At 42.4% G+C, this 13,793-nt stretch overlaps 1 protein-coding gene across 20 annotated transcripts in view; it reads left to right on the forward strand.

The window, feature by feature from the left end:
- The window catches only part of GRIP1 (glutamate receptor interacting protein 1), a 625,712-nt gene that overhangs the window by 529,230 nt on the left and 82,689 nt on the right, over positions 1 to 13,793 (forward strand). For all 20 annotated transcript variants that reach the window (XM_084760597.1, XM_084760582.1, XM_084760588.1 and 17 more), the window contains 3 exons: positions 105 to 291; positions 882 to 1,027; positions 9,533 to 9,613. In XM_084760597.1, the coding sequence (XP_084616723.1) occupies positions 105 to 291; positions 882 to 1,027; positions 9,533 to 9,613 (414 nt within the window). The remainder of the gene's footprint in view (positions 1 to 104; positions 292 to 881; positions 1,028 to 9,532; positions 9,614 to 13,793) is intronic.

A 13,793-nucleotide genomic window follows, 5' to 3' on the forward strand; every position in this document is an offset into this window, starting at 1 on the left:
TAAACTCCCTATGTTGTAAACAAGCTTCTGTTTAGATACTGTCCATTTTGGGAATGATGACACTTGCTTGAACCAACAGTCACATTCTTTGTGTTTATTTCTAGTGTCTTTAGCCTCAAGCACTGTGGGATTAGCTGGACAGGTTGTTCACACGGAAACCACAGAGGTTGTGCTGACAGCTGATCCTGTCACGGGCTTTGGGATCCAACTGCAGGGCAGCGTGTTTGCCACGGAGACGCTCTCCTCCCCACCTCTGATTTCCTATATTGAAGCTGACAGCCCAGCAGAGAGGTGAGGCCCTCTTTCCCAGATGCCTTTCTGGCCTGCATTTTCAGACACCAGCTCTCTGTGAATAACTAATAAATTATGGATCAGTGTTCAGTGCAGGAAAGGCAAAATGTAATGGACTCTCCATTCTGATGATAAAATTTTATGTTCCTGATCATCTTTCAGAAGAATTATGAGCACTGGTGATTTTATTTAGCAGATTTTGTCCACTAGAAAACTAGAGGCTGTATTAATTAATTATAAAGGAGACAAATCTATTCCAAAAAAAATTGTCTAAAATTCACCTGAAGTTATTTCGTGGCAAGAATGTATATTCTTCTGTACTATCTGTTCTGGTCATATTAGAGTACTATCCTAGTTATGAATTATTAATTACTTCTCTGGGTTACTTAAGAGCCCCCTTGTCCACCTTTGTAACCATGGGATTCAAGAGTTCAGGCAGTGCACTTGACCTAACACGCTTGCCAATAGCATTGACTCAACGAGAGCAAATGGTTATACTGTTTTGCAAAGGTTAAGTGAGGTAGGGTGGCCAGTCCAACCCCACGATTGTCTCTTCTAACTACAGCTTCTCACATGTGCTTCCACACTAGATGTGGGGTGCTACAGATTGGGGACAGAGTAATGGCCATCAATGGAATCCCAACAGAAGACAGCACCTTCGAGGAAGCCAATCAGCTCCTGCGAGACTCGTCCATCACGAGCAAAGTCACACTGGAAATTGAGTTTGATGTCGCAGGTAAAACCCGTGCTTAACATCAGTGATAGAGGCGGGAGAGGGCTGCATATAGCACATCAGCTATGTGCCTGAAAGGGATACACACACACACACACACACACACACACACACACACACACACACCCTGGTTTTGTTTAAGAGGTGTATGGTTTCCTTTTGAATTGTTTATATTATTCATTAAATGTCCACACAAGACCAACTGAAAATTAATGTGACAAAGCAAACAAGTGATACCCACTCTGGATGTGATTTTGAAAAGTCGTGTCGCCTTTATTTTGACTTTGCACCCTTGTGCTAGAGAAACAAGATTCTTTAGACCCAGAAACAAGAACGCCCTGCCAGACTCTTCCTGCTTGTCTAGAACCCATGAGAGTCAGGCAGGGAGTGGAGAAAATTCATGAGGTGGAGGGATACAAGGGTAAATGTTTGATCTTCAGCATTGGAGAGAAATTACACCTGACACTCATGAAGAAGGAGGAGGAGGACTCCACTCACGATTGTTTCACTAGGGTCCCGAGGATTATAATAGACAAGAAAAGCCATCTCTAAATACAGACTGGGAGGGTAGCAATGGGCCCGTGACCAATGGGCAGGGTGAGAGAGAGGAGAGCCAATGGGTTAAATCTCCAAGACCCACAAGATGGAAGGAAAGCTCTACACACACACACACACACACACACACACACACACACACACACACAAAATCACACAAAAAAACAAACACATACAAATACATACACACTCACCACATATATACACATACCATACACACATACTCACACACAAACATGCACACCATACATACACATTCACATACACCATACACACATTCACCACACACACACACACATACATACACAGATACAGCATACACACACTCATACACATACACACATACAACATACACAGTAGACACATACATACATACACACACATACAGCATACACACACTCATACACACACACACACACACACACACACACACACACATATATATATATATATATACACACACACACACAAACACACTAAATAAATAAGAAACAGAAATAGAACCCAAGAAGGTGATACTTAGGAAGACCAAGAGTTTCAAGGCGTGAGTCCTAACAACATAAAGATGCTGGGGGAAATTCAAGTCTCATAGGGGGAAATGTCTTTGTGTTTGGTAATTGGGAGAGTGAGATGCAGACAGGAGACACTGCTGGAGACGTTCCAGAGATCTGAGGAACCAAAGTTAGGTCTCAGCAATCAGCGTGTGGACAGTGAGGAGTGCGTGCTCACTGCCTGCCCAGGACTGGTTTGGAAGAGTCCGCCAGGAAACATGCTGTGAACGGTGTGGATGGACAGCTGGCTCAAAGACCAAAGCAGGTTCCTTTTCTTTTCTTTTTCCCTGAACTGTCACTTTCTTTCTTTCTTTTTTTTTTTTTTTTTTTTTGGTTTTTCGAGACAGGGTTTCTTCTCTGTGTTAGCCTTGGCTATCCTGGACTTGCTTTGTAGACCAGTCTGGCCTCGAACTCACATCGATCCACCTGCCTCTGCCTCCCGAGTGCTGGGATTAAAGGCGTGCACCACCATGGCTCTATTCAGCACTTTCTTAACAGGGTTATATGCCTCAGAGAATGTTTGGAAAGGTCAAGAAATTTACCTGTGGAGACAGGCGACAGGAAGCCAGGTAGAGGAGAGTCACAGTGTAAATGGACTGTTACTTTGTTTTGTTAATACTGGGGAGATTGAAGCAGGTTGGGGAAAAGTATGAGACGGGAAAAGAAAAGTCATCTTTCAAATCAGGTCCTCAAAGGAAGAAAAGGGGAAGTATCCAGAATATTCCAGATCACTTGTCTGGAGCAAAAGTTAAAGGCCTCTTCCTGTGAATTTCAATGAGAGGCTATGAGAATGGAAACTCATGCTTAGCCATGCTTAAGGAGTTCATATAAAAGCTGTTGGCAAACAGGGAAGACTCCATAGCTTAGGAAGCCAAAAAGAATAGAGACGGTTTAGAATGTCAGGTGGAAAAACGAGTAAATCCAGCCAGATGCCTAGAATAGAATTTCCAAAGTCAGTAGAGGGACCGAGTCTGCGCTGTCAACCCTCACAGAGAAGTGGGGCTCTATTCTTTGGTTGGTTGGTTGACTTTATTTTTTAAGATTATTTTTTTTAGTTTATGACTTTGTATGTATGCATGTTTTGCCTGCACGTATGTCTGTATGCCACATGTATGGCTGGTGCCTGAGGAGATGGTGAGCCTCCATGTGCTTGTTGGGAATTGAACCTGGGTCCTGTGCAAGAAAAAGTGCCCTTACCACTGAGCCAGCTCTCTAGCCTTGGATTGTTTACTTGTTTGGGATACGGTGGGGTTGTTGATGTTTAAGGAATAGCAACTACCAAAGAATAAGAGCAGAGAAATGGGTTGCCAGGCTGAGCCAAAGCCTGATGCTTGCAGAGGAAGCTCAGCAGAAGGGTTTCAGTCAAGGAGGATGGCCTGTTGCTAGGAGACGAGCTGGGATGACAGCACAATGACTGTCATGATGTCATAGTGCTGACTTTCTGACCCATTGTGTAGCCAGGTGCTGTGTGTCTTAGATGACTTAATCAATGACTTCGCTGGCAGAGTTTACTATTGCGATGACAGTAGAAAACTGAGTAGGAAAGTGGGACACCCTATGAGCATATACAGGGGGAGGAGGTCCCTCTCAATCACAGTCATAGGGAGCGGAGTAAGGGGAAATTGGGAGGGAGGGAGGAATGGGAGGATACAAGGGATGGGATAACAATTTAGATGTAATATGAATAAATTAATAAAATATATATTAAAAAAAGAAAAGAAAACTGAGGCACAGAGTTAGTGGTAGAGCTGGCCTGTTAACACAAGCAGACATATCCCCCAAAGGCTACACTCTTAACTATGGCAGCCTGCATTGAAAAAGAAAAAAGAAAAAGAAAATCTAACCAGTTGTGTGGTGGGAATCAGTAAAGGACTAGGCCAGATGAAATGAGAGGAATAGGATTTACGGGAAGTAGGTGTCTTGAAGAGGAAAAAGTGTGCATAGTGAGAAAAAGGACAGAAGTAATGGCTGGGGGTGGGGGTGGGGTCTAAGGCCAAAAGACAATGATGTGTTAGAACTTAGAATTTCAGAGACGGACAAGCAAACTTCTGAGCAGTGAAGTTGCTGAAGTAGTTCATAGTGGTGGTGGGATTTGGATGGAGAGATCTGGGAGCAAGGAGAGAAGAGCAAGAAAGCACCACTAGCTCAACTGAGAGCTCTCTGGATGGGAGCGATGTGGTACCCCGAATGCCAGCCGCCATCCCACAGCACATCTTTGCAGCAGCCATGCCCACCGCCCTTACATGCCTCTGTTTTTGTTTCATCTACATGGGTCTTTGCTCAGAAAAGCCTTCTCTCTCCCCGTGCCTACATTTATAGTTCTTTCTAGTCCAGAACTCTAGTGTTATATTGTTATTTATTCTTTCTTCTCCAGTAGAAGAATCTATGACATCCTGACATCCGGGACTTTATGGCTTTAGTTTGCAAACGCACTTCTGGTACCCAGAACTTAGTCTACAGGAAGGTCTTGACTAGTGTTCCATGAGTGAGTGAAAGGAGGAAATAATGAAATCATTTGGCTCTGTGAAGAGACTAGGTTATGAATCATGTGTGTCTGTGTGTGTGTGTGTGTGTGTCTGTGTGTGTGTCTGTGTGTGTGTCTGTGTGTGTGTGTGTGTGTGTGTGTGTGTGTGTGTGTGTGTGTGTGTCAGCACTGGGTTTGAATCCACTTTCCCTGGGGCTCCTGGGCTCCTGGAACAGCCCTTTCTCCAGTCTGCCTTTCTCATGTATACGATGGTTCATCTTTTCTAAAGCATGTGCCTCCTTATTCCTGTGACCAAGGAGGACTTGGGTGGAAAAGGAACCCTTGCAAGAATCAGTCAGCAGAGAAGGTTTGGTTATCAAACACGAAGGCTTTCTAGTGGCCCCAGAGGATACTTAACAGCTGTGACAGGAAGCTGGTGATAAATGAGTTATTACAATCCTATACCTTCATATTATGCACGGGTGGGAAAGCTGAGGTTCTGATGGGGAAACAGCAGCTCTTAGTACAGAGAATCGTAGACCCTGAGTGCGTTGACTTGCAGCCCACTTTCCCTCTATTGCTTAACTGCATCTTCAGCTAAAAACTTGCTAAATGAAATTATTAGAGGAGATATTAGGGGCTGCCACAATGAATGCATTAGAGCAGGCTTCGGAGAAGGCTGTGCTGAGCACCACAGGGCACTTGGCAGCAGCTGCACGCTGTGTGTCAGCCATGTGATAGCCAGCACAATTTGGCCACCTTTGTAAACAGTATCCCCGTATTTGCTCGTGTTATAAATGCATTTTATTTTGTATGTCATGGAAACTTGTTTAGTGTCTCATGCATCCTTAATATACATACATATATTTTTAATAGTTGTTGATTTAATACTTTAATATTCTTAACTTTAAGCTCTAGAAAAATGGGAACTGTATCCATTAAACTTACTCTATTCAGTACCCAGCTTGTTAGAAAATTAAAGGTCACAAAAAATCGATATTCCAGGTCATCTACAATAGGCTAAGGGAAAAAGTGTTTTCCCATTTGTTATCGGATCTGCCTTTGCTCATGGCAGACATCACTAATTGATACCACTGTTCTCCTGATGGATGCAGGTGCCTTATTATAACTCTCAGAAAAACACATCCAGGGATCATTCCTGGAAACTTTAGAATCAGAAAAATCCTTTTAGTCTTTTAAGACCCTGGGATCCAGACAGGGAATGTGTGGATGCAGGCTACGTCAGGAGTGGCCTGTCCTTCTGGATTTGTGCCTAATTGCCTGGATGTTAACCGTGTCTTACCAGGATTCTGCCTCAGAAGATTGTATGCATCAAGATGAATGTTCCAGCCTTTGGCTCTCAGTGATCGGCTATCTCTGTTTAATAAATATTTTAAATGACATAGGGGTGGTGAAAAGTGAGCACACTCCTGTCTCTTTACACAAGCATTGCTATGTAAACAGCGCCTTAGTGAGTTTAACAGAAAGGCACTGGAAGCTGAGGACACTCAGCGCCATCGCTCTGCTAGACTGAACTTTAAACCCATTCTCGTTCTCTTACTGGAATCCTTCATCACACACAGGACTCTATGAAGTTGGAACCCTATTTCCATTTTGTCACAGCCAATTATTTTAAACTGCGGTCTCTGTTGTGAACACCCCAAGATCTTAGCGCTCCCACTTCAACTCTGAAGGCATTTGCCCTGGAAAGAGGTCTCAGTGCAAAGCATATGGAGAGCTGTTCACCCCCTACTGGAGCCCCAGTGCTTTCATCCGAGTCGGGGGCAGCTAGACATTTACCCTCCCCACCGGGGTGCCTGGGCTGATAGATTACAATGTGGTGGTTTATCCTACTGTGCAGACAATGAATGCTTCAGGCAAAGAAGACCACCAATGGGAAGGAAGGAAGCCCCTTTACCCAAATGTGTTTTTAATTATAGTTTTAACAAAGATGAAGCAAAAACCGGGGAACGCAAAATAATCACAAGGGTCTTACAAAATAAACATCATTTGTTCAATGAATTATCTCCATGGATGCTAAACCTGTTGTTTGTCCAAATAATGGAACCTTCTCCTCATTAACAGTATTTGTTGATGAACTCCAAATGAAATATGCCTTTGCTTTAACAACAAAATAATTATATAGGGGAAATACCAAATATAGAATACATCACACTGGCATGCAAAGATTAAAATGGAGCTACCGCGTGATCATAGAGATTTATTAGTTGATATCTATTTGCCACTGTGAATTTTTCAAATCACATGTAGTCAAAATTATGATCCATTACTGTTTTCCAGTAAGGTGTAATATCGCCTCTAATGCCATTAGTGCTGTTAATCATGGTCAGGTTTCCCTGCAATACAATTTTATGAAAGAAAGCATGCCAGATGGTTCAGTGGATAAAGATGCTTGTTACCAAGCCTGAGCCTACATGGTAGGAGAGAACCAGTTCACAAAGGTTGTCCTCTGACTTCTTATGTGTACCGTTCGACAGACACACATACACGCGCACACACACACACACACACACACACACACAAACACAGCAGTGTGGGGGGCACCATGAAAATAAATACATGTAGAAAGTTTAAACTGTTATAAAACCAACAGTTGCAGAGACAACTATCTTGCTCTGTGATTCTGGGCAACCTCACTTGTAGGAGGTTGTACCCCTACACAGAGGCAGAGATATAAACATACATTATACATTATACACCTCTTTGTTGTCTCAGAGAACTTTCTCTCTTAAACTGGAGAAATGAAAACAGCCACATGTATGTGAAACAGGTCCTAAGACCTGCAGTTCCGTGGACTCTTTGGTTGGCTTTATCCAAGCAGTTAAATCGAGTAGCCTGGCTATGCCCGTGAGCCGTCGGGTGGCAGATTTCTGCTTACTTCCATCCTATCATTTCTATTGCATCAGTGTTTTTAATCTTTCATTTGCTGCATCAGAAATGCACCCCCGCTGGTTTAGGCAGAAAGGGGCATTTTCTGGAGGCATGACCTTTCACAGTCCAGAGGGCTCCCATCAGATGAGCCTAAGCCTCGCACTCCCTAAGGTTTTGTTTGCCCTTTTTGAAAACTGGCTTATTTCTTGTGTCTTACTGTAGACCAGTCTTGGTGCAAGTGAATAAAACACATCCCATTCCAAAGCCAGCACTCTGGGTTTCTTGTTAACTCTGGATTCTTAAGAAGTCTCTTAGGGGATAGAAAGAAGGTATCTTCCATTTTTAGAATATTAGATGATCAGGGCTTAGAAAAGGAATGGAGAAAAGACACGGGAAGGAGAAATATTTGGAAAATAATTATGATACCCATCACAGACAGAAAGTAAAACACCAAAATTATTGCCTATTTCATTTCTCTTTCTGCCTCCGTGTATCAAAATTAGCCGGTCTTCCTGAAGTCTAGTGCTTGACTGAGTATGTCTGCCTTAAGCTCTGTTCACAATGCTGTCTAGGAGGACAGGAATGGCTCATATTCTGGGCTGATTGAAGGATTCAAAGTTTGGAAAGAAATGTTACCCGAAATCTCATGGAGTCCTGTCAGAGCTGGCATATGATATTTGAGGAAATAAGGGTCCCCTCTTGGGATGCTTCATCTCATTAATGAAAAAAAAAAAATAGAAGGTGAATACAATTTATTAGGGCTAAAAATAAAAAACCTCAGAACAAGCAAGCTATACGCCTTGCAGCTCCTATGGAAGGAGAGGATAGAGATGATAAGTTGACATGGACATTAGCCACTTGGTGGCAGGTGGTCACCTGGTGAAAAAAGAGACTTTTAGAAAAGGCATAAGGAAGCCAAAATGCCTCAGAGAGTTTAAAGGCACGCTTAGGCTCTGGCTCACGTACAAGAGAGGTTTTAGAGGTCTGAGAGGAACTGGGAAAGTCAGCAGATTTGCTCACCCATCTGAAGTCAGAACAGAGTGGAAAGGGGGATGCCGGGAGGGGAGCCTGCGCTGTACCACTGAAATGGATGGGCAGCTTGGGGGTCTTTTTCTACAGGTGACTTTCTAGCAGCCTGGAGGGGCTGGGGGAAATCAAATTTTTATTGTGTTCTCTAGTTGAGCACTCGGTGGTGAACCTTCCAAATTGGAAGATCAGACTCTGGGCTTGTAAAAAGTTTACTGCTTAAACTTCTCAAGGGGAAGGGCAAGAGGCCAAGAACAATCTAAGGCAGGATGAGAAAAGGAGACCTCTTGACTTTTTCCGTGAGCCCAGGCCTAACTTTTGCCTCTACTGTGCAGCTATGCAAAATGTGCTACATAGGCAGTGAACAAACTGGACTAGGCGCCTGCGAGCCCAATAGTTCTACCTGCATCCCAGCCTTTCTAGTTACATCTTCACCTATTGGAGGGTGAGCTAGGCTTTGGTGAAATTGATGAAGCAGTAAGGAGTTAAAGCAGAGATTCTGACGGCCTCAGAAGATAACAGCTACAGACCCCAGATAGGGCACTGGGGACAGAAGTCCGAGATGAAAAACTAATGTATTTATTGTGGTTATCTGCAGGAGTATGGGTTAGGAGTTACTTGCAGGAGCATAGGCAACTCAAAAACAGAGGATCCCTGAAAAGCCTACCCCAATATGGTAATGACTCATGAACATTGTAACACTGGACCTCACTCTACAACATTCACTCAGCTCAACAGGTCTGCTCTCTCCAGAAGTTCTTACTGTTTAAAAAATCGTAGGAGTCAAGAGGCCTTCATACTCTTATAAGCTTTAAGAACTTCCTGAGACTTGTGAGTTGTTTACCTCTGAGTCTAAAAGAAGCCTCCCCTTGTAATGGAATATTTCAAGTTAGAATTTCCTGAGTCTCATTGAGCATCTATCTGTCCATGATGATATTTTTTTATTTAATTTGGAAGGCTACTCCAATGTCCAGTCTCTACTGTTTTCTGTAACACTCTTTTCTGTTTTTGAAATTACAGAGTCTGTGATCCCAAGTAGTGGAACATTTCATGTGAAACTGCCTAAGAAGCACAGCGTGGAGCTTGGAATAACCATCAGTTGTAAGTAGTGTGGGCTTCTCTTAGGATATAGGATTGAAAGATGCTGTAGAATTCTGTTGCCAAAGAGTTTGCAAGTGCGGTGAATGTCTTAAGTTTTCTTTACCAGTTTCAGAGTCACCATATAAAACGTTAGAGGCAATTACACAGCCAGTAAGGAGGATAAGAGACTTCATGATCTCTCTCTGCTGTTCTATTTCTTCATCTGCAGAATAGACATGAAGGCTTGGATAAGAGCTCAGGTGATAAAGTGCTTTCTGTGTAAGCATAGGACTTGAAAAAGCCCAAGCTTTTTAATTAAGATTTAATACTGAATTATTATTTTAGTAATATTGGTGGTCTTTAACCAGGTATGTACCCAAACAACCACACAGAGCCTAGGATTTAGTTAGTTAGCCTATAGCACAATGCTGTACAATATTTATTCCATCCTAACCCTCCATGCTAGTGTAGCTCCCTCCCATTCTGATTTCCTACTTTATACTTATTTTTTACTCATATCCTAGGTCTGGCTCATTCCTCCCGGGGCTTCCCAGTTCTCTCCATGTGCATCCCTCCCCCTCTTCCTGCTCTTTCCCCTCCCCTCACTCTATCGGGATGTCCTACCCTATTCGCTGTTATTGCACAGCCTTGGCTGGTTGATTTTTATTGGCAAACACAGAGAACAAATGGCGGCATGCTTACACAAATCTGAAACAGGAGATACTTAGAATAAACATCACAATGCCATGTCCAGATTGATCCAGAGAGTGGGGTGGAGGGATCAACATTTGAATGAACAAGGGGTAAAATGTATATAATCTACAAGAACATAATGTCAACACATACATGGAAAAAAAAACCTGAACACATCAGCACACACCTGTTATCCCAGCACTGAACAGATGGAAACAGGACGATGTCTCAGACTTGTCTAGCCAGTCGGTGAGCTCCAACTTCAGCAAGAGATCCTGTCTCAAAAAATAATTGAGGAGGTCATATGATGCCAACCTCTGCTTGCACAGAGATTGGGAGGCGGAGAAGAGACAAGAAGAGAAGAGAAGAGAAGAGAAGAGAAGAGAAGAGAAGAGAAGAGAAGAGGAAAGATACAGAAAGAGAAGAGAAAGGGAGGAAGAGAGAGAGGAAAGGAGAGGAAAGGGACAAGAGAAAGAGAGAGAGAGAGGAGGAGAGAGAGAGAGAGAGACAGACAGACAGACAGACAGACAGACAGACATAGGAAAATAGAATATAAGCGGAAACAAGGTTTCTATGAAGTATAGGACTAAGTCTTAAGTACAGTAACATCTGTCTACTTTGTATGCTCCCCAGAAAGTCACAGTATTCAATATTCCTCACATGCCAGTATATAAATGGTTAGATGAATTATTAGATGAGCAGAAATCTACATGTGGCTTCTCTACATTTTGTGTCCTATACTATTGTCTAACCTAAAGAATACAGGAAACAGTAATATAATTTTAAAAATACGTTCATACATTCTTAAGACTCTCTGTGAGTCTGCTATGCATCTGTACTCCATTTCACAAGACTCAAACACTGCCTTTTAGTGAATGCCTGAAGGGTTGTGGGGCTTTCACAGATGCCACTGCTGGAGGTTTAGTTAAGACTCAGAGACATCTGAAAGCTGTTGGCCTTCTGCTGGTGCAGTCTCTCAGCCAGCTTCGTCTCTCCACGTGGTGGTGCCCTCACTGCCTACTTCCCAGCGCCATTCTGTTTACTTTCCACTCCTACAGTGTCCACCAGCCTGAGTCTATAATCTGCCTGGAAGTCCTACCTGTAGTTCCTGCCCCAGCTCCACTGCAAGGTCTTTATTATGCAAAAAGCCATATTTCTTACTCAACTACTTGGCTGGGGAAGGTCACCTTCCTAAAGGCAGCTTGCCTTGCTTTTTAAGGCAGGCGAGGAAGTGACATTTAGGGTTAGCTTGGTGTCACCAGCTTCAAATAACAACTAAGAGCACACTTTTTCGTAGCCAGAAAATAGAATATTCACCTCAACACTGAATTCCTCATGGTTCCTGGTCTGGATAACCAAATCAAAATAAGAATCATAACGTATAACATGTACTTAATTCTTTTCCTCCCTAGGTATCTAATTTATAACTGCTTTGGTAAACCAACTTTGAAAGTACCAGTCCCAGGGAACCATTATAGAACAAAAATTAAGATTATTTTATTTTGCACTTCTAATATCTGCAGACTGAGCTTATCAATAAATGCCCCCAAGCGAACAAATCAAATGGCCAGTACCTAAGGACCAGAGGAGACCCAGAGGCAGGGACTCTGACTACAAGGTCATCCCTTCAAGCAAGAATGATGAGGCTACATAAAAATGCCTCAACACACTGCTGGATGGAGTTTATGTCCATGGTTATGGCAAAAATAAATAAAAACAGTCCTCAATTGAGTAGTATGAAATAAGGCTGTCCAATTCAACTTTAATGATATACATTTAACGCTAAAACTGCACTTTTATTTGTGATGATAGGCCACACACGTCTGCTGTGATACTAAAGTGAGTTTTCCTGCATCTCACATCCTCCGTGAAGAATAAGATGCCGTGTGTCTGAGCCAATCCTCCCACCCATAGCTTTCTGAGAGAGCAGGAGAAAGACAAAAATGAAGTAACACTTAGAGTGTATAAAGCACTCTCCTAAAGCTTAGCTTAAAGTGGTTCGGCCTGTGAATAAAGCAAATGTGTCGTAGTGTGCTTTCACCTTGGTTTTTGAAACAGGGTCTCTTAGAGGTCTTAAATTAGCCAATGAGGCTACAGAGGCTGGCCAATGAGCCCCAGCACTGCCTGTTTCCACTTGCCCGGCTCAGGCATTACAAGTGCCCGATACCATCCCTGGCTTTTATATGTAGGATCTAGACTCAAACCCATGGCTTTTGTGGTAAATATTGTATGGAGTATCTCCTCAGCCCTCAAATTTTATGGATATTGAACAAATTAAATTTTTACTTATATAAAATTTTAAAACATCTATCTATATAAAATAACCAAAGGGAAATTTTTTTCTTAAGTAAAATGTAAGATTAGAGTAATTTTGGTCATGGTGCGAAGAAGCTCATGAGAAGGAGGTGTCACCCACTTTTAGGCCGTTACGTCAAAACTGTCATCGTCAACAGCGTCAGCACCCTCGAACCACTACAAGAATGCCTTGACTCTCAGCCCACCACGTGCGACTGTTATCTGTGAAGCTGTTGATGCCTCATTGCTCCAGATGCAACAGGGATGCACACACTGTTCACACAAACTTCTCAGCTCCTCAGAGCCCCAGCTGCACTCACACAAGGAAGCATCACTATACTGAGAGTGCTTCTTCCTGGACAGTACTCTTAATATACAAGTCAAGAAAACAGAATTTGCCATAAAGGAAAAACAAGAGCAAAAAGGCCAGCGAGGATCTGTATTCTCACTGCAGTCAGTGAGTGAACCCTCAAAGGCCTTGCTCAGGCCCAGTACATGTAAGGTCCTCATTCAATGCCTGTATCCATTGCATGGATGGATGAGACAACTTCACCAGTGATGTTCTGCTAAGCACTGTGTCCCCCAGGGAAGGAGCCTTTGAATAAGATGATGAATGCAAAGTACTAAGCATGTATTAAAGAAAATGATTAAGAGCAAGGACTGAAAGACAAAACTGCCCCTCTCTGTAAAGGGATGTACATATTAAATGCATATACATATACATGCATAAGCATAAATACATAAATACATCATGCATGCATGCATACACATATACATGTATTCATACATACATGATTATGTACATGCATACATACTATACACATACATATATGCACATGTATATGTGCATATATACATGTGTATATATACATATATGTATATGCATATATTAATTACCAAAACACATTGTGAACCTCAGCATATGTAAGATGGTGATCATTCATGACTTTGCTCAAAGCTTTGTGAAATATTTTAAGGAGAGCTCTAGATAACAAGAATCTAATGTTCACACCAAGGCATAACGTATGAATCTCAAAGAATAAGTTTCAAAGACATAGTTTTTAAATCTAATGTTCACTACAATTGTATTATGTAGGCAAGAAATGCAGGCGCCTTCCCATCGGGCACACATGGGATCTGAGTGAAGCTGAGGCCCTGACATGCTTTATTGAATCTTCTCAATATCTATATAAATTCCTCTTTCTTCCTTCTT

This window comes from Acomys minous (genome assembly GCF_964271855.1).
Source record: "Acomys minous genome assembly, chromosome: 15".
Classification (NCBI taxonomy): Eukaryota; Metazoa; Chordata; class Mammalia; order Rodentia; family Muridae; genus Acomys; species Acomys minous.